The 26566-nt window shown below is 51.3% G+C and overlaps 1 protein-coding gene and 1 non-coding gene across 2 annotated transcripts in view; one reads left to right on the forward strand and one right to left on the reverse strand.

The window, feature by feature from the left end:
- Positions 1-26566, forward strand: part of CMIP (c-Maf inducing protein) — a 256807-nt gene that overhangs the window by 142041 nt on the left and 88200 nt on the right. The window contains exon 2 of the mRNA XM_066242475.1: positions 15804-15929. Within this exon, the coding sequence (XP_066098572.1) occupies positions 15804-15929 (126 nt within the window). The remainder of the gene's footprint in view (positions 1-15803; positions 15930-26566) is intronic.
- Positions 11694-11769, reverse strand: TRNAV-CAC (transfer RNA valine (anticodon CAC)). The gene has a single exon. It is a non-coding gene; the product is annotated as a tRNA-Val (tRNA).

Raw genomic sequence — 26566 nt, forward strand, 5'->3', positions numbered from 1 at the left:
TGGTGGCACCTTGCACTTTGCATCCCCAAGGGCCTCTCCCTTCCCCTTTCTGCTTTCTTCCCTCCTTCCTCCCTTGTCTGTAGCCAAGACACTGCTCGGTGGTTTTCGTTGCTGCCAGCACTATTGTTCCTATCGTTACAGGGCTTAGCAGTGAGTATGAGAGTCGGACAGTCAGGGTTCCAGTCTGGATTCCACTGCATCTTTGTCACTGTGACTGTGCCTCTCGGTGCCTCACTGACTCATCTGTAAAATGGGAAGGGCATTGTGCACACTGCAGCGTGTTCTATTGAAGATGAACTGTTGCTTATTCGGGCTTTGTAAGAAGTAGCCCTGCTCCCTTCCTTCTTCCTCCCTCAGTCTGTCATGGAAAGCAGAGTAAACTCCAGGCACCGAGTTAATTTGTTCAGTAAAAAGACAATTTCCATGTGTGATGGCATGAGTGATGCGAGGTAGCTACTTGCCTACATCTTCTGTGATCTCGTAGAGGTGCTGAATCCTACTTGGGATTGGGAGAGACGTGGTTGGTGGAGGCTGAGAGACCCACTGCTGAGAGCATCCTTAGAGCACAGGGATGGTGAGGGAGTAGTCTAAAACTGTTTACCCACCACCGGAGATGCTCAGCCACCTTGAGGTCTTGATTCCGGCCTCAGAAAGGACTAAAGTGAGGCTCCAGACAGGCAGCCATACCTCAGAGAGTTTGGGAGTCTCATCTCGTGTCTGCCACTCCCAGCTGGATGACCTTGGGGACCCACCACACCTCTCTGAGCCAGTTTCTTGTGCGTGTTGGACCAAAACCTCATTTTCTTTTTTTTTTTTTTTTTCTTCATTTTTTCATTTTTTCATTTTTCTGAAGCTGGAAACGGGGAGAGACAGTCAGACAGACTCCCGCATGCACCCGACCGGGATCCACCCGGCACGCTCACCAGGGGCGACACTCTGCCCACCAGGGGGCGATGCTCTGCCCATCCTGGGCGTCGCCATATTGCGACCAGAGCCACTCTAGCGCCTGAGGCAGAGGCCACAGAGCCATCCCCAGCGCCCGGGCCATCTCTGCTCCAATGGAGCCTTGGCTGCGGGAGGGGAAGAGAGAGACAGAGAGGAAAGCGCGGCGGAGGGGTGGAGAAGCAAATGGGCGCTTCTCCTGTGTGCCCTGGCCGGGAATCAAACCCGGGTCCTCCGCACGCTAGGCCGACGCTCTACCGCTGAGCCAACCGGCCAGGGCTAAAACCTCATTTTCATTCTTTTCCTCCCTGCCTCTCTTCTCCTGGTATTTCTTGGAAGGCTGTGTTGATGCGAGGCACTGTCCCCAGCTTTCTTGACACTGTCAGAGGTTCTCTGAATGAGATTCTCTGGCTCGTTCCCTTTGTTTTGGACACACGAAGAAATGGGAGTCACCCTGCCCAAGATTGGCAGATCACTTTCTGTCATCTCTAGCAGTCCTCTGTCCCCAGTGGGGGTGGGTGGCTCTAGGAGACAGTACCCACTTCTGCTGGCTTCTGGGTCATTTGCTTTCTTTTAGGGATGGTTCCAAGGGTTCCCCCCAAATCTGTGCTCTGGGAAAATTCTGCAGAACTTGACTGATACGTCCAAGGGTTAGGACTAAGGCCAGTCTTTAGAGGGGACATTGCTGGGGCCAATCTTAGGACGTTTCAATAGGACCCAGCCCTCGTGGACACAGTCAGTAATAAATTCTTCTACTCATCTACCCACCCACTGATCTTCTTTTGATGCTAAAGACTCCTTAGAAACAAAACAAGGAGACGAAACAGTCCACTTATTTTTTCCCATCCATTCATCCATCCCATATTTCTACTGCTCTTGCATGGTTGAAATCAGTGGTTGGAAAGCTATGGCCCTAGGCCAAATCTGTCCTGCTGCTCGTCTTTATAAATAAAGCTTTATTGGAACACAGTCATGGTCATTTATGTATCATCTGTGGCTGCTTTCACACCACAACAGTACTGGTGAATTGTTATGACAAAGACCATGTAACTCGCAAAGCCTAAAGGATTTACTACCTGATAGATAGTAATCCTATAGAACATCTTTGCTGGCCTCTGGTTTTGATCAAAGGGCTAGAGTTCCAATTCTGGCTTCATTAATAATAGGGAGCATGGTGTAGGGCAAGTTATTTCTCTTTTCTGGGCCTCAGTTTTGTCATCTGTAAAATGGGATCATAATAGCATCTTACTGATATGTCAGTGGAAAGATATCTGCAAGCAGTTCACCCACATCAGAGGCACATGGATGGTCCTTAATCAAGACAGTTGCTCTGGACACAGGCTAAGTTGGCATACTGAAATGCCTGTCCCTGTGTTCAGGAGCTGGTGGCACACAAATAGTTGAGGTCGGTGCCCAGGAAGGTACCATGGTTGAAGTGGGTCTTGACCTTGAGAGCACAGAGGCAGGTGCCCCTCTTTGCAGACTGCTATAGGCCACAGTTTTCCCCAGGCCGAATTACACCATCCACTAGCATATGTGTTTGAAGACCTGATAATTCGCCATCTGATCCCTGCTGGTATCCTGATGTCTAGAAAACCAAATGGATACAGGCCAGCATGATACTGGCATGTGCTCTTGGAATTAAATTAATATCAATACTAATATTAACAGAAATATAGTTGTTCTAGCCTTTCACTCGGAGCTCTCATCTCGTGCCCTTTCCTTTTGCAGAAGCGTCTGTGCTAAGCACGGCAAGGGGCCTGAACACGAAGGGGAGCAGAGATGTCCCTTTCTGCTACATTAGCCAGGAAAAAGTTTCTGTTTTGTCACCAACACCACGCAGTTCTGAGTCCAGTTTTGAGAAGGGTGCTTCCTCTCCCGCGGGTCTCAGAAGTTCCCTGTGTGAAACATGCTGCCCACCTTTTGAGAAAATTGAGCTCCATCACAGGCCTGATTCCTTCCACCAAACTCAGAATCCTAGCTCTCACTGAGAACCAGGCAGGCCCTACAAAGGAACTCATTTTTATATAAAACTTGCCTGGAATTTCCTGCAAACGTATGATTCTTGCGCTTAAAGGTAAACATTTCACCCTGTGGCCTAGGAAAATCCCACTCCTGGTTATTTACTCATAATAATACTTTGGTCCTCCCTCCCCCAAAATAAGTATGAAAATGTTCACAGCTGCTTTATACACAATAGCCCCAAACTGGAAACAGCCAAAGGTCCATAAACAACAGTGGTAGTAGTCAGGAAGGAACGCTGCTCTCAAATTAAAAGAATGAGCTACAGACATATGCACCTCGCAGACATTATGCCAAACAAAAGAGCCAAACACAAAAGTGTGTCTGCTGTGTGCTTCCACTTGTAAGAAGGTCAAAAACCGATCTATAGCGACGAACACCAGAACAGCGGGTGCCTCTGGGCAGCACAGACTGGGAAGGGGCACAGGCAGCTTGCGGTGTTGGAGATGGTCCATTCTTGACCTGGGTAGTGGTTACCTAGAGCTGTGGGTGTGCAAAAATCAATCCAGCCAAACACTGAAGACTTCTGCACTTTACGCACTGCACTGTTTATATAAACCTTAATTTAACAAATATAAAAGGTAGGAAGGAAGAGATGGAGAGAGAGAATTCAAGAATTTGAGGTTGGGCAGGTGAGGGCTGTGCCTGGCCTGGGTTCTGTCTGAGACCTTCCCAGGAAATCCTTGCACCCCAGTCTCATCTGACAACATCCTGCTCTCAGACCAGGGTCCAATGTACTGAGGGCTCCTTCCTCCCGTGGGAGTGTTTGGCATTCCCCTACCCCTTGAAGACCCAACTCAAAGGCCATTTCAGGGCAGCCTTCCTCAATGTCCCAGTGTTGTTTCTCCCCTGCCCCTCCTTGCCCTTTGTACCTACACCCTTTAGTTACAGGTGTGTTGTCCTCACCTTTGTGAATTTCTGTCCTGGTGCTCCTCCTTTCCCCCGAGGCCCACACTGGCTCCCGAGGCCCTGGTCACCTTGGGCTCCCAGACCCGTGTCTCACAGAACAGGCAGGAGACATGGTGCAGTGGGCACGGACCCGGCTTCTAAGTCAACAGCATGGTCTCTGCTGCCCAGCTGTGGCCTGGGGCCCGCTGTTTAACTGTCCCGAGCCTCCCTTTCTTCCTCTACTAGATCCTTGTGAGGAAGCAGTGAGATGGTGTCTATGGATGTTTACCTGAGGGCCTGGCACGTGGGATGTGCTTGATCCGTGTGGGCTACTGGGGTAGGTGCCCGGTGGCACATGACAGACGCCATACCCTGGTGATGCAGAGTTTCATCTGTCCATGATGGTGATTGGGGTTGGAACAGTCTGAATGGGGAAATATCAGCCCTTCATGCTATTATTAATCCTCTTGAGCCATTTGGCTGGACTCATGATTAACGAGCCAAAACATGTGTCCTGATCATCTCTATGGAGTGGGGTCCATGGAGAACAGCCTTGGCCTGCCCCGGACACTAGCCCTAACCTGTGGTTCAGGCTCTGGGTGCTGCTGGGCCGAGGTCTGGACAGCTGGAAAGGGGGGTTGGTGGGTCTTCACGGGTCCCCAGGTGCCCCTCCTGGGTCCCCAGGAAGGTCTGGGCTGTGGCAGGTCATGGTTGAGATGGGACAAGAGGAGGTGGGAAAGCCTCAGCAGGCAGTGCTCCTTGGCTCCGAGCTCCTGGAATGGCATCTGGGGGCCTGACCCTACGCCATCCTCAACTGATGGAGTCATGCTTGTCATCGGTCATTCAGAGCTGGGTGATCACCTCCTGTGTACCAGGCTGACTCCGAGCTGGAGCGGTTCTCTCTGTCATAACTTTTTGGAGTTATCTGTGGGTGATGGAGGAACTTGGAGAGCATTGCATGTAAAGCCCCTTCTTCCTTCTTGTCAAAGCTTTTTCAAAATAGTCGCCTAGTTGTAATGAGCTCAGGCTCAGCAACATGACACTATACTGGGCTTTGAACTTTTCCATCGTGTCCCTGCCTGCACACAGCCCCCTCCTGGCCTTCTCTCAGACTACCCACTTTCTCGGGGTGACAGCCTGAGCATAGTGACTTACCAAGTTCTGGTAAGGGGCTGAGCCATATGCACTAAGTGCTTTCCACAAATACCCTTAAGACAGGTATACTGTTACCTTTTTATGGCATATAATTCATATATCATAAAATTCCCCACGTGGGTCATATGGAAACTGTTTCACGTTGAGGAACTGCCAGACTTTTTCCAAAGGGCTGCATTTCACACTCTCACCAGCAGTGCATGAGAAGTCCGATTTCTTCACATCTTCTCCGGCACTTAGTAATGCCTTCTTAAACGGCCTTTCGAGTAGGTGTGAATATGATCTCACTTTCACAAGGGAGAAAATGGACTCAGAGGCCGTGTGACTTGCCTAAGGCCACGCAGCAACAAGTGGCGGGCCTGGATTTGATTCTAGAACTTCTGGTGTTTTTGGACATCTTTTTATTGAAATGTAACAAACACACAGAAAAGTGTACTCACCATGTCCTGCTTAATGCAGTTTAACAAAGTGAACACCCTGTGTCACTACCGACCAGAATCATGACCTAGAACAATACCAAAGCTCCCTGTGCACCTCTCAGTACTGTCTCCGTCCAGGATAACCAGCAGGTCCCCAGTTCTGCTGGAGGATGGTGGGGTGGTGCCACACCAGGGCAGACCCCTGGTGTTCTGGTCACTAGGTTGTTATAGACAAAGCCAGGTTGTGAAGTCTGAGGATCTCTCTTCTCTTCCCAGTCTGTGCTGAATAGCTTTGCACAGTTGGTCATGGTATGTACCGTTCCGGTCTGTCGGGGGTGAATGGCAATACCCGCTTCCAGGTGGGCTGTGCGATTCTGGGGTCTGCTAGAGATGGGACTGGCCATGCAGTGGCAGGAGGTGGGGAAGGGTAGCCCGCAGGAGTGCTTCCAGTCTGGGAGGTCCTGACACTGGGCACGGGCAGGTGTACTGATGGGCCTGAGCAGGGGTGGGGCCCGTCTGGCCATGCAGGCCCTTCCTGACGCCCTCTGAGCCTTGAGTGTTGTTTCTCCCCTGCCCCTCCTTGCCCTTTGTACCCACACCCTGGCACTGGCTTGTGTACATGGGAGAGGTCCTACTTGTTGAATGACCACATGAATTCAGTCCCAAGAGACCATTGCACTGGCCATATTTCAAGTGCTCAGTAGCCACCTGTGGCATGCCTGAGACATATTTATGCTCTGAAGAACTTAGAGTAATCACCCCCACCGCTAAGATAAGCTTAAACAAAACAACATAAAACACAAGAAACATGTATTTTATTATAAGAGGTTTTTCTTGCTCAAAACCAAGTTACTTTTACTTTATACATAATTTTAACAAGTGTGGTACCCCGGTGTCACAAACTACAACAGAAGAGCAGTAATCTCTTCTTTTTTATGTTTATTGATTTTAGAGAGAGAGGAAGGGAGAGACAGAGACAGGCAGACAGACAGGAGCATTGATAAGTTCCTACATGTGCCCTGACCAGGGATTGAACTGGCAACCTCTGTGCTTCGGGCCAACGCTTTAACCAACCAAGCTATGCGGCCAGGGCAAGAGCAGTACTCTTGAGGGTAGGGTGTGGGCCCATTGGCAGCCTTACCATTTGGCATCTAGAGAATAATTGGAGATGCTGTACAAGACCATCTCCTCAGCTGGGGCCACTGTGGCAGCAAGCAGCTCTTCCTCTGGTGGCCCCGGGAGCATTGCAGGGCTGCCCCGTGCACAGTGGAAGGTGGCAATGAGAACCGTGGCCCTGCGGCAGCCAGGGAAGGGTAAATTATGCTCCATGTCTTAGGTTTACAGAAACAAGAGGACAGCAGTGTGAAAGGCATTTGAGGAGACTTGCTCTGGGACTCGGGCCCAGACTGGCCCATCTAGCAGCAGACTGTTACCTGCCACTTTGCTTTTGCTGTATGACTTTCCCTTTGTGGGATTAAAGAGAACATCAAAATATTTTGACACACCTTCCCCAAATGAAGGTGTGTGGGTTTCAAAGCTGAGGGGAGCAGTAGGTGGCCTGGGGTCCTGCAGGACTGGGTGGCAGTGGGCAGGCAGATTCTGAGGACTCCCCCAACCCCAACTGTGCCAGGTCCAGCTCTGGTCCTGGCTTCTCTGTCGCTTGGCACACGCTGGTGATGTGCGTGCAGACAAGTAGACGTTGGAGTTTGGTAGAACATGGGCGTGGAGATGGCAGATTGTCAGACTGAATCCTGATATTTCTCTTTCCAGCAGGGGCCCGTGATGTTATCACTTCTCTGTGGTGCAATTTCTTCTTCTGTAGCATGTGGATAAGTAGTGGTAAAACAGTACCCCCCCCCCAAAGGTTGTTGTACAGTTAAATGGGATAATACTTATAAAGCCCTCAGCATGGTGCTGGCCACATGGTAACTGCTTGATAAATGTTAGCCAGGGGCAGCTGTGCCTTTCTTTGTGGGAGAGGTTTCATGAGGGTTATGTTTGTAGAGGCTGTGCTCTTCCTTGTCCCTGAAAAAATAGGAACCAGGCTGTTCAAAACTGCCAAAAGGTAGAAACAACCGCAATGTCTGTCGACTGATGGATGGGTGAACAAAACATGGCATGATGTCCACTCAGTGAACCATTATTCAGCCCTAGAAAGGAACGGAGTACTGATACATGCTATTGCGTGGATGAACCTTGAGAACATGAAGTGAACGGAGCCAGAGAGAAAGGACCACATAGTGGATGATTGCGCAGATGTGAGATCTCCAGAGCAGGCGGAGCCGTAGAGACAAAAAGCAGATAGTAGTGGCCAGGGGCTGGGGGCGGGGTTACAGAGCCCTTTATGGGTATGGGTTTCCTTTGCGGTGATGAAAGTGTCTTAGAACTAAACTGAGGTAAAGATTGCACAGCATTGTGAATGCACTAAATGCCACTGATGTACATTTTACAGGGTTAATGTTTCATTTATGTCATGTGCATTTTATCTCATTTTTAAAAAAGTAGCAGGGGGAGGTGAGAGCTGAAGCCCACTGGCCCAGTGTGAGCCACACCCTGTACAGTCACCAAGGTTGTGGCCTTATCCTCATCGCCGTTGCTGCTGTTGGCTGTCCAGGGTGGGGCTGGAAGGAGCTCTCCTGCCCTCTGACCTGCCTGACACCTCTCCTCTGTGTGTGGGGTCAGGAGCACATCCTTCCTCGTGCATGTGGGCCCATGGAATCAGGCTGTACAGTGTGGGTCCCCCTGCACGGTGACTCAGGCGACTTCCACTTGGGAAGAGAGGAGATGTGTCCACAGCAAGACGCAGCCAGTGGGCTGCCGGGTGGCAACCCCGCCTTGACACACAGCTTGCTGTCTCCGCCTCGGCCCCCAGCTGACACAGCCTCCTGCCCCAGAGCAGGCTCCTTGAGGGTGTTCCCAGACCAGCCTTTCCATTGGGGCCCAGAGTCTTCTTCCTAGGAACCGTGCCAGCATCATCTGCACATGTGCCTTGAGTCAGCCTGAAGCCTCGTCTTGGAGGCCTTTGACGTCATGATTCACATTCACTTTTAGAAAAATCCCCATGGAAACCAGCAGACAGGTTTGGGCAGAAGGGAGCTGGCTCCCCAGAAAGTCAGGGGAAGTGAAGGTGAGGGATACGGGATTGAGGGGCTCTGTGGGGGGCTGTTTCAGGGGCATTTGGTCACTCCACTCCATGTCCATTTGACATGTGGGAAGTCCAAGGAGGTGCCCACCAGTTTGAAAAGTCAGCTCTGAAGGCTTTGGGCGTTCAGTCGGAGCCTGATGAAGCCCCTCTAGGTCCCTGCTTCCTGCAGCCCAGCTTCAGGGGGTGGGGAATACCAGGGAAGAAGCTCATCTCAGAAACAAGAGCAGAGGGAGGGTATTCCTCTTCTGGGTCTGGCAGCTACCAAGACCCTGCCCTGGTCCCTAACTCCTGTAGAAAAGCCGTGAGCTCAGGAGCCGGGCTCATAGGCTCTGCCACTCCAGCCCCTGGCGGTGTGGTCACATTGCAGGCACTCTGCTATCAAGTGGCCACACTGAACTCACGCAGTCAGAGTGTGGCTTCTAGCAGGACCCACTCTTGTTGGGGGCCCGGGATGAAGGCCCCCCCCCCCAGCCTTAGGCTGGGTTCCCAGTACTCGTTAATGTCTCTTTAATGAGAGCAATTTGGCAGCGATGTAAAATATGCTCTTACCCTTTGTCCCATTAATTCCATTTCTGGGAATCTGGCCCAAAAAACTAATCCTAAATATAGGGTAGGAAAGCATGTTTCATAAGGATGTTCGTTGTGGAGTTGTTTAGAGTAGTGAAAACTAAACCAGCGCACTGTCTATAGGGGAAGGGGGAGGAGTGGTGAAAAATGGCAGCTGGGTATTGTATAGCCTCTAATAAGATGGATTTGGAGATTGCCACTCAGAAATTTGGGATGTGCACGTGATGTAACATTATGTGAAAAATGACAGGTTACAAAATTATATGTACTGCATGATTCGGGCTCTGTAAAAAAAATTATGTATAGCCTGACCAGGTGGTGGTGCAATGGAACTGGTAGAGCATCGAACTGGGATGCAGAGGACCCAGGTTTGAGACCCCGAGGTCACCAGCTTGAGCGCAGGTTCGTCTGGTTTGAGCAAAAGCCCACCAGCTTGAACCCAAGGTTGTTGGCTCCAGCAAGGGGTTACTCGGTCTGCTAAAGGCCCGCGGTCAAGGCACATATGAGAAAGCAATCAGTGAACAACTAAGATGTTGCAACGCGCAGTGAAAAACTAATGATTGATGCTTCTCATCTCTCTCCGTTCCTGTCTGTCTGTCCCTGTCTATCCCTCTCTCTGACTCACTCTCTGTCTCTGTAAAAAATAAATAAAAAATTAAAAAAATATATGTTAAAAAATAAGCAGGAAGGTAAAGTACCAAAGTGTTAAATAGTGATTTTGTTGAGGTTTTATCTGAAAGATTTCGTGCTATTCATCATCTCCCAAATTATCTTGAATATTCATGCATTGCTTTTCTTATGCTGGTCTGAGTTGTAATTTACATTCAGTGAAATTTATCATTTTAGAGTGCAGATCTGTGAGTTTTGACAAACATATACGGTCAAGTAACCATCACCACACTCAAGATATAGACTATTTCCATCACCCCAAACATTCCCCTGCTGCCCTCAGTCACCAGTCTCCTCCCCTATCCCATCCACTGGAGACCGCTGGTTTGATTTCCATCCCTGTAGTTTTACTGATTCTAGGATGTCATTTAAATGAAATCACAGTATGTCTTGTGCTGCTTCTACATGTAGAGATAACTTCTAATCTGCTCACCGTTCTCTTTAGAGCAGTGGTCCCCAACCTCTTTTGGGCCATGGACTGGTTTAATGTCAGAAAATATTTTCACGGACCGGCCTTTAGGGTGGGATGGATAAATGCGCAAAATAAAATTATGCGACCGGCGTAAAAACTGGTATTTTTAAATATAATTGTCAAACTTACGAGACAAGCATCAAGAGTGAGTCTTAGACAGATGTAACAGAGGGAATCTGGTCATTTTTAACAAATAAAACATCGTTCAGACTTAAACATGAATAAAACGGAAATAATGTAAGTTATTTATTCTTTCTCTGCGGACCGGTACCAAATGGCCCACAGACCGGTACTGTCCGCGGCCCAGGGTTTGAGGACCACTGCTTTAGAGCTGGATTTCCTAGCTTCCCCCAAGAGAATTTAATTATTATTTTTTTTATCTAACTCAGCCTTTACCCCATGCAGGGATCTCCTCCATTGCAGCTCTGATCATCTGTTCAAATTACCAGGGAATTATCAGTTTATCTCTGTAAGACCCTCCCAGGAGTGTGAAAGTGCCTGAGGAAGGGCGTCCTTGGTCAGCAGTAGCTCATGCCTCAGCCAGAGAGCAGCTTCTGGGAGCTCTTGATCCTGATCTGTCCCATTTCCCTTGCAAACCTCATGGGCTCTGTCCATGATGATGATGATGATGATGATAACAGTAACAACAGTAGTGGTAGTGGCAGCTTTTAATGTACTCACTAAGCATTTTGTTTTAGAACAGTGTGAAATAGGTATACAGAAAAGTCACAAAGACAAAACAGAGTTCCCATATACACCCTACACCCCTCCCCCCATTGTTAACATCTTACAGTAGCATGATACATTTGTCACAACTAACAAACCAATTTTGATATGCTCTTATTAATGTCCATACTTTATTTGATTTCCTTAGTTTTTACCCAATGTCCTTTTTCTGTCCCTAGATTCCATCCAGGGTTCCACAGTACACTTAGTCATTGTGTCTCTGTAAACTCTTGGCTGGGACAGTTGCTCAGGCTTTCCTTGTTTTTGAATAATACTGGTCAGGTGTTTTGAGGAATGTCTCTCAATTGGGTTTTGTCTGATATTTGTCTAATGTTCAAAGCAGAATTTTGGGTTTGGAGGAGAAGGACTCCAGAGAGAAAGTGTAGTCTTTCTCTCTTTTTTTTGTATTTTTCTGAAGTTGGAAACAGAGAGGCAGTCAGACAGACTCCTGCATGCGCCCAACCAGGCTCCACCCAGCATGCCCACCAGGGGGCAATGCTCTGCCCATCTGGGGCATTGCTCCATCGCAACCAGAGCCATTCTAGTGCCTGAGGCAGAGGCCATGGAGCCATCCTCAGCGCCCGGGCCAACTTTGCTCCAGTGGAGCCTTGGCTGCGGGAGGGGAAGAGAGAGACAGAGAGAAAGGAGAAGGGCAGGGGTGGAGAAGCAGATGGGTGCTTCTCCTGTGTGCCCTGGCCGGGAATCAAACCCGGGACTCCTGCACGTGAGGCCGACGCTCTACCACTGAGCCAACCAGCCAGGGCCTTGTGGTCTTTCTCTTGATAGTTGATTTTATTGAGCTTTTCTGTGTGTTTCAGATGCTATGCTAAGCCCTTGACAAATTGGATCTCCTTTAAGGCTCCTGATAATTCTATAAAATTCTTGTTTTAGTGTTAGAGGAAACAGGTTCAGAGGGGTGCAGTAACTTGTGTGAAGACACACAGTAAGTGGCTCAAAGGTAGTAGGTCTTGTTGGTAATGCAGATTTTGCTTTTAGTCAGCACTGCTTCAAACAGTGGGAAAGCAATACATCTGCTATTTAAAAACAGTATGTATTTATTTATACCCAGCCTTTTCCCCCAGAGCCTGCCTGTGTTGCAGCTTCTAATCAAGGCTGCACTGTGACAGATAAAGCCGGGTCGTGAGAAAAGGCAGACAGACACAGGCGGTTAGCAAGCCCCCCCATCCCAAATCACACATGTCAGTAGTGGTCATCTGGAGTGTGCTGCCACAGACTCGGTGTGGGTCCTGGGAGTGTCTCATTGTGTCTCGGGGTCTCCGAGGAGGCTGTGCTGGGAAATAGATGTCGCAAGGCCTTCCGCTTGTGTACCCAAGGTGGGATTCTGAAGAAACGAAGCTGGTCATTCTCTTTGTTTGGATGATTACATCCAATGCAGTACGGTCACACTATCCCCCTTGCTGGGGTTTTTGGAGTGGGCTTTTATGTCTTTATGTTGTTTGGTATGGTCCAGCACTTTTCCAGATGCAGTAGTGGCCACTTCTTATCCCTTGTCCTCCAGCCTCTGTGCGTAATGAGGGATCAGCAGGCTGGCTTGGGAGGCCAACTGGACCTTCAAAAGAGAGAGAGGTGGATCTGGCCACATGGAAAGGCCTTTGGCGCATCTGGGCACCCAGGTGTCTTTGCTTCCTAAAGCTGATTTTTTAAAAAATTGACTATTTTTAATTTTAAAAAATAATAACCAAAAAAGCATCTTTCCAGATGTACCATATGTAGTGATTATAAGTAATAAATGGTGAGTGCAGGATCGCTGGCTTGAGCAAGGTGTAACTGGCTCACCTGGAGTCCTGCAGTCAAGGTACATATAAGAAAGCAATCAATGAACAACTAAGGTGCCGCAACCATGAGTTACTGCTTCTCGTCTCTCTCCTTTCCTGTCTGCCCCACTCTCTCTTGCTAGCTCTCTCTCTTTCACACACACACAAAGTAATAGCAGATGAACGTTTTTTGTTTTGTTTTTGTATTTTTCCGAAATGAGAAGCTGCGGGGAGGGTTGGGGGGGATCCACCCAGCATGCCCACCAGGGGGCGATGGAGCATTGCTTCGTTGCAACCAGAGCCATTCTAGCGCCTGAGGAGGAGGCCATAGAGCTGTCCTCAGCGCCCGGGCCAACTTTGCTCCATGGAGCCTTGGCTGCGGGAGGGGAAGAGAGACAGAGAGAAAGGAGAGGCGGAGGGGTGGAGAAGCAGATGGGCGCTTCTCCTGTGTATCCTGACTGGGAACCATACCTGGGACTTCCACACCCCGGGCTGATGCTCTACTGCCGAGCCAAACAGCCAGGGCCGCAGATGAACGGAAAATATTCCTTCATTTATTAAGACAATAATTACGTCCTCAGTGTCAGGCACAGTTTGGGAACCTTGGGACAGAACAGGTGAGAATTCCTGCTCTCGTGATGCTGAAACACTAGCTGGGGAGACAATCAATAACAAACACAGTAAGTATTTGAATGTGGGTTTGGAAGTGAGCGTAGAACCAACTCCCGAGCCCCTGACCCCAGGACAAGATGTGCTGTGAGGGCGGAGTCGCTTATTGTGCGTGTTGAAAACATAATCATGCAGGGGATGCTGGAATAGGGCAGAGAGTAAAGGGAGCCCCCATGTTTGTCTTTGGGGCACCCTGACACAGCAGCCCCTGGATTGGTGCCTCGGGGTGGGCCACGTGCTGGCAAGAACCGCAGGATAAACTTGGCGGTTTCCCCGCTGGGGCCCGAGCAGCCTGGTCACTCACCTGGACCTGGGCAGCAGCCTCCGGGCTGATGGTTCCCTCCCTGCTCCCGCCCACTCCTGAGTCTCTTCCTGTACAGCAGTTCCAGCGAAGCTATGAAACCTGGCTACAGCCCCTGCAGCACTGCACCCCACGGGGAGTAATAATACCCAGGCCCTCCCTCCTTTGCCCCGGCCTGAACACGCCCAGCTGTGCCTGCCCCTGGCCCCTTCGCACTGGCCGTGGGCTCTGGGACACACTTGCCCTCCATCTGCTCACAGTGCTCCGGCTCTCAGCCAGTTGTTGCCACACCCTGTTTTGACTCTTGGTGTAGCATTCCTGCTCTTCAGTAGTATTTGGGGGGTATTTTGTTGGCTTGTTTTCTTTTTGCCCCACGGAGCTCCTGTCTCATTCACTGCTGTGTCCCCGGCACCCAGTATGGGGCCTGGAACATCATCCATATCTGTCAGATGAATGGATGAGTGAATGAGAAAACAATGAATGAACAAATCAATTGATCAATCACTCTTACTTCCAGAGCCTGGTAACTGATCATATCAGAGAAATTTGAGGCAGCTTAAGCCTTCAACCTTCTCCGCCTTCATCACCACCACCGTATCTCAACTTTGACTGACAGAAATTGAAATTTAAAAATCCTCACAGAGGTCCCCAGTCCTCCTGGGCAAACCAGCGTGTTAAGCTGCACCCGACTCTTTGTTGTATCCAGCTTAGTGGTCAGGGCGTCAGCTCCGAGTCAGCAGCTCAGTTCAACGCTGGCCATGCCCCTTCCCAGCTGTGTGGCCTTTGGCAAGTTACTTGACTGCCTCAGCCTCAGCCTCCTCATCTGTGCAATGGGGATGGCCCTGCCCCTGCTCCATGGGACTGTTGTGAGAATTAAAGGAGAGAGCACTGGCCGTGTGCCTGGGGGGTGCTTGGTGCGTGTCAGGGCTTGGGAGATGTAAGCTGTTCTTCTCAGCTGCGGTACACTCACCTCTGCTTCCATGGGCCAGAGGAACAAGGACAGCCCAGGTACCTGGTGGCCAGTTCTTCCCCCTTGTACTTGGTGCCCTCTCTTTGTGATAGTGGAACTCACTCAGAAAGCAGTGAGTGGCTGTGAAGTTTTGCTCCACCACATGCCAGCATTGACCGATGAGACCTTTATCATTCTTTCTATAAACACAAATTGTTGTGCACTTGCCATGTGCCAGGCACTGGGGAAAGAGAGCAGGGCCCAAGAGAGGCACAGGGCTGACCGTGTGGAACTGCAGCCTGGTCAGAAGTCATATGAAAGAGATAGCCGATGGTTTAAGTCCATAGTAAGTTACCTGGTGTGGTTAGCATGGAGGGTTCAAGCAAGGTGTGACCCAGTGGGTTATGGGGTCCAGAGGATTGTAGGCACCCCCCAGAAGTCTGTTGAGCTGAGACCTGGAGAGAAGAAGAGGAGGTAACGGGGCTGGACCAGGGCCTTTCTGGGACCGAGAACAGGGTCAGAGTGTGGTGCTGTCAGCAGGCCTGTGTGTGGGAGCTGGAAAGGGAGAGAAGACGCAGGGTGGTCTGGCGGAGGAGAGACCGGACCTGTGAGGCATCTCAGTGGTGATGGGAGCATCGATTTTGTGGTCGGATCACTGGGAGCCATTGGAAGGTGCTGAGTGGGAGAGTAGGGGGATTGATCTGTCAGCTTGGCATGTAGCCCTTGGTGCTGAGTGGAGAAGGCTTATCTGTGGGGAAAGACGAGGCAGAGGGGCCATGGCGGCTATGACTGCTTTCTGGACGGGAGAGAGCAGTGGCACCACCCGTGCACAGACCTAGCCCTCAAGGTGCCCCGGTCTTGTCCCAGTGACACCCCTGAACAGACATATGCGCAAGTTCTCACTCCAGCTCCGCCCTGCAGCTGGATGCTGCTAGCTAGGTAAGACGGAGTTCCTTTGGTCCGGAGAGGTGCCAGGTGTCTGTACCAGCTAGAACACTTGTTGCCACAGTGGGGATGTTTTCCAGAACCTTCTTCTGAGGCATGGATGTTGTGCCTGATCTTGTAACCAATGCATGTCTTTTCTTTCTCTTTTGTTTGCTGCAGCCAACTGGGTACATGGAGAACTCCGTCTCCTACAGCGCTATTGAAGACGTGCAGCTGCTGTCCTGGGAGAATGCCCCGAAGTACTGTTTACAGCTCACAATTCCTGGGGGAACTGTCTTGCTGCAGGTAGGAGACGTAAACATGAACACAGTTTCTCCTCCAGCCCCACTCACTCACCCTCCTCTTTTCCCTTGGAGGGAGACAGCCAACTGTCAGGAGGGAAGGTTGTTTAACTTAGGGTGTTATTCTCTCCAAGTACAAGAAGAGCATAACCTGGGGCTCACCGGGGGAATGGAAGGGGGAATGCGCACAGACTGAGCCGTGCTGCAGGCTTGCCGCGTCTGGGAGCTTTGCCCGTTGTCCTTCTATTTCTCTTGACAAATCTGAATAATAGTGTTTCTGATGTGGAAGCTGAGGTTCACTGGCACAGCGGTTAGGCGTTAAAAGGCTATAAGAAGCAAGTAAGCAGCAGATGTCAGCTTTTAAGTGAGGAGGTTCCTTCTTGTTGATCTCAATCTTTTGAGATTTTTATGAAAGTCTGAGCTATGCCCTTGGAAAAGTGCATGTTTTTTGTGCATTGGTCAGAACTGTTTGTTGGACATGATGCAAACAGTATTCAAACTATGAGGCAAAAAGAGAATTTGATGCTGTACTTGTATTAAAGTAACTGGGAAGTCTAAGAGAGGACTTCAGGCGTACCAGGATCCAGGAGTTAAGTGACACCAGTATTCAGCGTCTCTCTCTGCATCTCCCGGCTCTGCTTCATTGCGCTGGCTTCGTTGTCAGGCACGGCCTCTCTGTGTGGTGGGAAAGATGGATTTCTGGCAGCCTCCAGTTATATTCTTGGAGCTTATCATCCTTAAAAATGTTAAAGCCGTCCTGACCTGTGGTGGCGCAGTGGATAAAGCATCGACCTGGAATGCTGAGGTCGCTGGTTCAAAACCCTGGGCTTGCCTAGTCAAGGCACATATGGGAGTTGATGCTTCTTGCTCCTCCCCATTCTCTTTCTATCTCTCCTGCTCTCTCTCTCTCTAATAAAAATGAATAAATAAAATCTAAAAAAAAAATGTCAAAGCCCATTTTCCTCCTGTATCTTTCTATAAAATCACATGCAAGGTTCTGATTGGTTCTGCTATCACCCTGTGCACCCCAGGAAATGCCCTGCTTGGATTACATACCTGCCCTTGACCATAAGCAGGTGTGTACTCTGGTAGCCCTATGAAGCCCTGCCAGAACTGTGGCGGGAAAAAATAACGTGTCTGCTGCACTACATACATGTGACATGTTCTATGTCATTTTAAGGAGCACCCCCCACCATTTCCAAGTCAGAACCCCTCATTCAGAAAGAATGCACTCTCCTCATTGGGAGAACAGTTTTCCTTGCCCTTTCTTTGGGGGCATTTTCTTTCTAACCCTGTCACCCCAGCAAGACCTGAGCCCAATGAAATAGATGCTCCCTAAAAAGCGTTTCATAAGTGGCCACTAGGTTGTGTAACAATAGTGGAGCCAAAAGGCATGTGGTTAGACCTCTGAGGAATGCTGAGCTCAACAAGATGAGTTAGCAGCTAAACATCCTGTAGAAAAACTCCATTCTTTACTGTTACCTCTTGGAGGACGCCAAAACCATACCTTCTTGTCTATGGAGCCTATGAAAGAGGTGATCAGTTCTGACCCCCTGGGACGGGGAAGGGCAGAGCTTGAAGCTGAGGGAGGCAATAGCAGGATCTGTGGAAAACTGGTCCCAAAAAAATCTGTTTGAATCACAGAGCACTGAGCTGCTTGCCCCCTGTGCAGGGTGAGGAAGGGCAGTAAGTCCCTTGGCCCCATCCTTGAAGAACTCCTGGGCCCCCTGGGGAGACAGAGCCATAAACATAGACCGCAGAGATAACAGGTAAAATAGAGGCCTGTCCCAGAGGACCCAGATCCTAGGGAGTGGCTCACTCAGCCTAGGGGTGCCAGAGGAAGCTCTCCAGGGATGGTAACATTAGAGCTGGGCACTGAGGGATGAGTAGGAGTGCGCCAGGATGGGGACATGCGCACTGGGCAGAGGGAACTTGGGAGCGAACCATGGATTTAGGGGAGAGGGTTGTTAGGGCCCTGTGGATGTATCCAGAGCTGTTTGGTCACAGGCAGATCATATTAGTCTTGTTAGCTAAATGAAGCTGTGGCTATATTCTGAGGGCCATAGGGAGCCATCAAAAGCTCCTAGGGGGTCAGAGGGATCAGTCCAGTTGCCTGGCAGAGGGTGCTGGATATGTGAGTGCCAGAGGGAGGCACAAGAGAGGGAAAACTTTTAAATAGTCCAGCCAGAGAAAGGAGGCTCTGAGCTCCCACCTCTCTGGGTATAGCAGACATAAGTCTGCCAGTAGGAGTGGCAGGGGGCCTCATTGCTTCTAGAGCTGGAAGGGGCAGCAGGATCCCCCAAGACAGTAGTACCCTGAGTGCCACTTGCCCTCAGGCCAGAGGAGCAGTGAGGCTTGGAGGCGTGTGGGTCCCTGGGCAGTGCCGGGAATGTTCCTTTAACCCAGGCCATGGCCACACGCCGACCGTGATGACTCGCCTGGCTGGGGCTGTACCGGCAGTGGCCTCACGCAGAGCCCTCCCCACTGTGCCGCCAGAAGGGCGGGCCTGCGCTGCTCCAGCATCCCCCTGCTCAGAGCCTACTAGCCAGAGGCTGGCGCAGGAGAGCGGGAGGAGGAGGAGTTGGCTGGCAGCTCCTGGGAGCCAGAGCTGGACTCGGGTCGGGCAGGGGAAGCAGACAGCAGCCTCCAGCCCATCACCCAGGGGAGCCCAGGTGGGTGCACCTCTCCCCTGCCTGCCGTGGTCTCTCTCTTGCTGTCATTTCCATCGGCTTCTACCTTGCTTTCTTCTTATTGTCACCCCGCTGCCCTCCCTCCTGTGATTCATGGGCGTTGCGTGGCTGTCTTGTTATACAAATAAATGGGTTCTGAGTCATCTGAAGATAGGCTCCAGGCTGAGGGCTCCCTGTGGTGATGGGATGCTCAGAGGCACCTGGAGCCCCAGAATCATGGCCAGGGGTGCAGGGCAGGTGCTCCTCACATGTCGCTTTGATAGCCAGCGGGATCTTTTGCTTTGGGCTTATCTCCATCTATGTGACAGGACCCAGAGCCCTGGTGTGACAGAGCAGTCGTCCCGCTCCAGGTGGAAGGGAGGCCCGAGAAGTGGCCAGCGGTGCTCAGGGTCAAGGCTGACTGGAAGAGCTTCTTCATCTGGGTGCTTCTAGTCGTGAAAGGATGGCAGTGCCTTGAATGGTGCTGTCCCTACAAATGCTATTAGCCCCACAGGATTGTTTGCATTTAAATTTAATTTATTAAATCAGATTAAGAATGCGATTTCTTGGTGCCCATTTTGAGTGCTTAGTAGCCACATGTAGTTAGTGGCCACTGTATTGGACAGGGCAGATGAAGAACCTTGCTATTGCCACCCAGAGTTTTGCTGAACAGGCTGGACCATGGAACTTCTCATGTCGACTCATGCTGCTTGTGTTGGGCCCACTCCTGGGGGAAACAGCCTCAGCGTCGGGCCGGTCTGTGGTGTCCAGCATCCCTGCCTCCCTGGATAGGGTCCCATCCTGCTACATGGAGCACGGCTGTTCTCTGCATGGAGGCGATCTCGGGGGCTTGCGAGGTCCTGCCCTTGCCTGCCCAGGCTCTCTCTTCCTCCCCTTTCCCTTTTCTCAGCTTCCCATATCCATGTCTGGTTTCCTCTCTCTCTCTGATACCTCTTCTCCATGTCTCCCCTTTCCCTTTGCTCCCTCTCTCTCTCTTTCTCTATTTCACGCTCTGCTTCTCTCGCAGTTTCTTTTTCTCTGGTATCTTTTTCTAGGCCCCAGCCTCCACCCCAGCCCTTCTCTGTGGACATCTTGACTTAATTCTCTCTGTTTCCTCTCTCTATTCCTCCCTTTCCTCTCTCTCTCTTCCTCCCAAGGGACCTCCTTACAAAACTGCTTTGTTGGCATTTAATTGGTGCTTCGCTCAGACCTCCGAGAGCTGACCTGAGTTCAGGGAAGGCTAAGAGACACCTTAGGCAAACATGCCTTCTCCCCAGGTCGGAGATGCCAAGCCATCTGCCAGCAGGTTGAGTCTCCCAACAAAGGCTCCATCCAGCCTTCCAGCCTGGGTCCAACTGGTATGTTTTTGGATGCTTTGTGATTTTTCAGCATGAGCTCTCTAATACCACATTAGTAGGATCCCTGGTTGCAGAAAGGACTTATCTTTTTTCCTCCCTTAAAGTACTTTCTGCTGGTGTTTTATTGTGAGGGGTAACTGCATAAGCACATAACCTGGCCGTGAATGCGTCGTGGGCGCCACCAGGGGGTCGGCCGGTGGGGGTTAAGGGCTGTGTGGGGGCAGATCATCTGTGAGGATTTCTGCGTGCGGTTGGCTTTCCTCTTAGCCCTGAGGCGTGGACAAGGCCCGCTGCTCCTGAAAGAGGCTGTGGGCGGGACAAGACCCAGGAGAACCTCCTTCCCCGAGAGCCTCTGCTTCCTTCCAGGATGGTTTCCGAGACCCGCTCTTGTCACAGACGTTCCGGAAAGTTCCCCCAGGAGACCAGGCAACTGTTTACCCCAAACGCTGGCAGCAGGGGCAGGGACAGGGTGGGTTCCCTTCTTACTGGAAGCTGGAGAGAAAGACCTTTCCGGCCTGAAGGTCACGTGCTGTTATTTCCCTAAGAAGCTGAGCCTGGGAAGGAGGTCTTGGGAACAGTCACCCCCAGTGCACCCTCTGCTGTTTTTCTCACCTCTTGAAACAATACAACGAAAGAGAACTTGGCAACTTTCTAAGGAAATTAAGCAGAATTTGCCTGGAATGGGGCCGTTTCGGTATTGGAAAGATGTATTACTGGGAGAACTGGCGCCGGCCTGCGCAGGCCTGCCTCTGCTAGGGCTCTCTCCCGTACTCAAACCGCGTCTCCTCTGAGTGACCCGCGGGACTCGGGGCTGCGCCTGTGTCCTAGTGGAGCGGGCCTCCCAGCTCACACTGGGACTGTGTGCAGAAACTCAGCCTCTCCCCCAGGCCCGGTGCAGCCCCGTCCTCTCTCCCTGTCCTTGGAAGGCATTTAGACATGCCTCCACAGGGACCCGGACAGTCCCCAGCAGCCTCTGTCTTCTTTAAAACTAGACAAGCCGAAGAAAGAAGCAGTGCACGGCCCACCTTTGTCGCAACCTCTGGCTCCGGTAGCGAGGGGGGAAGTGGCCGTGAGGAGGCGCTGGCTGCACCACAGGCCGCCTCCCCTCTTCTGGAGGACAGTTCTGGCCCACCCTCTTGTTTGCAAGGTGGGGCCTTCTGTGATTGGAACAGGTGCCAAGTCCTTCCTCCTCCCCTGTCATCAGCATAATACTTTCCGATTTCCCAGCCCAGTTCCTGGAGCCCAGCGGAGCCCATGTGCGTCACTTTCATGTTGGGTGGACAGTAGATAGAGCAGGCTGTGGGGTCAGACAGTCCCGAGTCCCAGCCCAGCTCTACCAGGTTCTACCTGTGTAACCTTGAGCAGCAGGAATAACCTCTCTGGGCCTCTAGTTTATCTGTGAATTGGACCCATAATACTGGATCATGGATGTAGTAAGGATTACCAATATCACATGTAAGATACTTAGCATTGTACTTGGTACATAGTAGGTGTTCAGGAAAGACTGCCATGATTATTTCTAGAGCCTTAGTCAAATACAGCTTGGGAAAGAGAGGATATCAAGGCCGAATAGTTCTTTTGAAATTCTACCACACATGACACTTAAATTGGCAGAATGATCTAGCCATTTGTCCATTTGTCCATCCGTCTATCTGTCCGTCCGTCCATCCATCCATCCACCCACCCACCTACCCACCTGTTTATTCATCTATTGAATCATTGTTTCATTCAATAAGTCAGCCAATCTTTCATTTAACAAAGATTTCTCTGGGTTGTGTGGATATAGTGGTAAATAAGTCGCCTGGTCCTCGACCTCACGGAGCTCACAGCCTAGAGAGGAAGAACAAAGAAACAAGCAATTACAGGATAGTGTGATATCTTAGATGAGGTGTCATCACCTGATGGGTCAGGGATGGGGAAGGGAAAGTCACCACTACAACAGATACTATGGAGAGTTGGTATTTCGGGTGAGACACGAAGACCAGGCAGTGACGGAGGGTAGAAGGCAGACTGTTGGTGGGATGTACACTCTGTATGAAAGCCAGACCAAAAAACAGCAAGCCAGGTTATGCTGGGTTTTGCTACAGTGACAAGCAGCCCCAATAATACATAGCTTTAAAATAGCAAAGGATTGCCCTGGCCGGTTGGCTCAGTGGTAGAGCGTTGGCCTGGCATGCAGAAGTCCCAGGTTCGATTCCCGGCCAGGGCACACAGGAGAAGTGCCCATCTGCTTCTCCACCCTTCCCCCTCTCCTTCCTCTCTGTCTCTCTCTTCCCCTCCCGCAGCCGAGGCTCCACTGGAGCAAAGATGGCCCGGGCGCTGGGGATGGCTCCTTGGCCTCTGCCCCAGGCGCTAGAGTGGCTCTGGTCGCGACAGAGCGACGCCCCCAGAGGGGCAGAGCATCGCCCGCTGGTGGGCAGAGCATCGCCCCCTGGTGGGCGCGCCGGTCGGGCGCATGCGGGAGTCAGTCTGACTGTCTCTCCCTGTTTCCGGCTTCAGAAAAATACAGGAAAAAAAATAGCAAAGGATTATTTCTCAGTCATGCTGAGAAAAAACTGCCATGGTGGGTCAGCTAGGAGCTCAGCTGGTAGAGCACACACCATCTGAAACATTTCTGGTCACTAGGACAGGGGGAAGGGAACCTACTAAACAGTGCACTCGCTCTTAAAGCCTTCCACTGGAAGTGACGTAGGTCATGTCGGCTCATGTTTCATTGGCCAAAGCAAGTCAGCTGGCTGTGCATACCTCCTGTGCGCTGGAAGGGAGCTGAAAACACTGGGCAAGGACAGGGATAAGACCACAGCGCATCTAGGCCTTAGATTCCTCATCAATACTTGGCAGGAGGTCCATGATGCAATCTGAAATGATTTACACAGTTGTGTGTGGGGAGGGGGGCATACAAATGTGTACGTTACTTAGGTGTGAGTCCATAGCTTGTTTCAGGTTCTCAGAGGGTTTCAGGTTCTCATAAATCCCCAAAAGACTGAGATCTCCTGGACTGAGTGGTCCTTGAAACCCCTTTGAGCCTCTGATTCCAAGAGCCTCATTCCTTATAATGGACAAAAGCAGCTGAGGCTGCGGAGAAGAGCCAGCCTTGAAGGGAGGAGGGCGCAGTGTGGCCACCGGTCCTCCCAGGTGTGCCGGGGAATGATGAGCCCGGTGGGTGGGGTGGGAGGTACTTGCTGTCTCCCTGCTGTGCAGGTGCCAAACCTTGCTCCCCCGGGGAGGGGGGGGGGAGGCACAGGAGAATGGGGTGGGTGACTTCCTTGGCCAGCATCTTTGTGCTTTGTGTTATGTGTAATTCATTCAGTGAACTCTTTAACACTGGCCTCTTTGGGGAGGTACAGTTAATCCTTCTGGATCTTGCCTTCCCCCTTGCTGTGGGCAGGACAAATAGATCATAGGGCTGGGCTAAGGGCTCTATAAGTGTCCAGTGGTGGGAAGAGTGCAGCAAAGTGAAGGAGGAAGGTGGTCCTGGCTGAGGCATGGGGAAGGTGAGGGGTTTCAGAAGTACAGAAAGGCGGGCATGTGCCAGATGGGAGCAGTGGGCAGTGAGGTTGATGCTGGTCAGGGGCTGGGTCAGACTCCTCAGTGGGCAGCAGGGCTCTACCGCCTGCTCTGAGCCTGAGCTTCGGCGTCTGTGCAGTGGCAGTATGCGTGTCCTCACCTTGTAGTGAGGTGTGTACGGCATTCTGCACGAAGTCTGGTCAGTGGAATCAGGCTATTGTTACTGACCTGCAGGATCTTGGCTGTACAATGGTGGTCAGTTCACTGAAGACCACCGCCCCCCCCCCCCCCGGCATAGGCCCTGTGAAAGGGAGGATAGGGTGGACCTGGCTGAATGGGGCAGAGAGGAGACCTGTTGAGCAGGGCCAGCACCGCCTGGTGTGTGAGCTGGGGCCTGCGGGATGCCAGGACGGCTCCTGCTGATACCGGGCGCAGCCGAGGATCTGGGAGCTGGCTGGCTCCTTCCAGAGAAATAGGTACAGGGACAGTGCATCAGAGCACCCACCTCTGAGACAGAAGAAGGAGCCACTAGGGCCGTGTGAGTCCGTCAGGACTCTCGGGTACAAGCAGCTGAAATGGGCACAGGCTATCTCAAGCAAGAAAGGAATGTACTAGAAGGATTGATGGGAACCTGAAGAACAGGCTTAAAAAATGGACTGGAACTGAGGCAGGTGGGGGACCATGTTCCAATCCAGTCACCATTCTTTCTAGGAAGGCACAGGCTTGCCTCATTATGAAGTCTCACACCTCTCATCTTGACATCATTTTGCTCAAGACCCAAAGTCCTAGACAAGACCTTCTTATTGACCTGGCCGGGATGCCATACAGGGCCAAGGGCGGGGTTGAGAGGCCCCCTAACAGAAGCTCACATGTTGGGAGGCTCACAGGATGGTTGCCCAAGCAGCAGAAGGGGTCACTATCTACCGCTTACCACTACCTGCACTGTGCTCCCACTTGTTGCGCTGTTTGTGCAGCCAGACTGGTGCTACCAGGTACTGCTAAGCAGCGCTGGGAATTTGGGAATAAGACCCTGCCCTCCAGGAGCTCACAGTCACTCATCAGTCATTCATTCAGCTGGTCTCGCTTGGTCACTCAATGCCTGAGGCCCTGGGGGGTACTGTGGCACATAAGGAGGAGGGACAAGAGTCCCTTTTCCTTCTCCTTCTCCTCTCTTCTCTCTTCCTGTTTTGTATTCACTTGGCCATTCAGTCCTACCAGTGACATCTTTTGGGTACTGCCCAGGCCTACTGTGGACCAGTGGAATGACCCACATCAACACTAAACCTACCTGGCTATCCCTCCCAATTCATTTCCTCATGTTGCTGTGACAAATGACCGCAATTTAGTGATTAAAACAACACAAATTTAATATCTACAATTGTGGAGGCCAGAAGTCCAACATGGGTCTCACTGGGCTAAAATCAAGGTGTTGGCAGGCTGGTTCCTTCTGGGAGCTCTAGAGGAGAGTCCATTCCCTTGCCATTTCCAGCTTCCAAAGGCCACCCGCATCCCTTGGCTCATGGCCACTTCACTCCAACCTCTACTTCCGTCTGTGAGTCTTCTGCCTCCCTCTTATAAGGACCCTTGTATTACACTGGCTCACTCAGATAATTCAGAGTAACCTCCCCGTCAGGATCAAGATCTTTAACTTAGTCACTTTGCTAAGCTCCTTGGCCCACTAGTCCTTCCTAGGGGTTTAGGATTTTGGGGGGGACCCTTTATTTGGCTTACCACACCTGCCCCCTCCTCTAGCCACCATAGTGTATTAAAGCAGAGACATGGTTGTGGACCAGCAGCATGCTGGACCTGCTCATACCAGCTTGTACCAGCTCCAGAGAGTGATTGTGTATCTCTCCAGTTCTGGTCTAAGGACAGAATCAGCCAAGGCAGCATCATTCATAGCCCGGAAGTCAGCACACCCTGTAATCACTGTTTTTTAAATTTTATTTTACTTATTAATTTTTTATCCCAGAGAGCCTGTTGTTACACAGTTATCAGCACAGCACAGGCTGCAGCTGCTACCGAGAGTGCTCACGCTGTCTGCATGCAGAGTGCTTGCCCGTACTGGGCCCTGCGCTAAGTAAGCATTTTGCACAGATTATCTCATTGTTGAGATCGTGGTGACGCGCTCCCTGAGCATGGTGGTATTTTGTCATCCTAATGAGCAAGAATTGTCATGAGACCACAGAGCTAGGTCAGCACTGACAGGAGGTAACCCAGGCATGGACCTTTTGTGTTTCTGCTGATCCCTGCAGCAAACTCCCCTCTGGTCAGGTGTCACAGGCTTTGTGTCATCAGGGGACTTACTCCAGGTCACACCACTAGACCAGAGCAGAGCCCCAACTTGAGTCCAGGCCTGGTGGAAACTCCACCACTGCAGAAGTCCCTGCATCACACAGGGTGAGCCCCAGGATACTCCTCCCCCGGGCGGAGACACAACTCACCCTGCCTCCCAAGTGTGGTGTGAAACTGCTCAGGGTTTGGACTGGGTCTCAGCCTGACTCCCCACTGCACTAGCCACTGACCTGGTTCTGGTTCATGTCTTCAAGCCCGGAGATTTCCCCAGATTCTGCCCTGACAGAGCAGCATGGTGGTTAGGGTGAGGTGGGGAGCCCTGGATCTCCTTGACTGAAGGAGACCCGAAGTTGTACGTGCCTGTGCATGCCCGTGGTGGGAGGGCGGGAGGCAGAAGGCGGGCTGTCGGGTTTAGAGTTTCTGGCCTTTGCGAGAGTCCCTCGATTGTCAGGGTCACTTAGTGCAGGGCTGTGGGGTCTGGTGGGACTGGGTGCTGCATTTCTGCCCTTGGATATGGTCAGGGGGAAACTAGGACTGCTGTAGCATTATGCATGAGTCCCATCACCTGACTTCTAGTCCTGGCTCCACACCTGATGCCTATGAGCCTGTGGGAAAGTTTTTACCTTCCAGCTGCAGACAGTACCAATTCCTCGGGTTAGACTTGAAAGGACTGAAAGAGCCAGTCCATGCCTAGGGCTCAGGGCTGGGGCTGGTGTGCATTAACCATGCCATAGGTCAGGGCTCCCCAGACTTCTTACACAGGGGGCCAGTTCACTGTCCCTCAGACCGTTGGAGGGCCAGACTATAAAAAA

This window comes from Saccopteryx bilineata, chromosome 9, assembly GCF_036850765.1.
Source record: "Saccopteryx bilineata isolate mSacBil1 chromosome 9, mSacBil1_pri_phased_curated, whole genome shotgun sequence".
Classification (NCBI taxonomy): Eukaryota; Metazoa; Chordata; class Mammalia; order Chiroptera; family Emballonuridae; genus Saccopteryx; species Saccopteryx bilineata.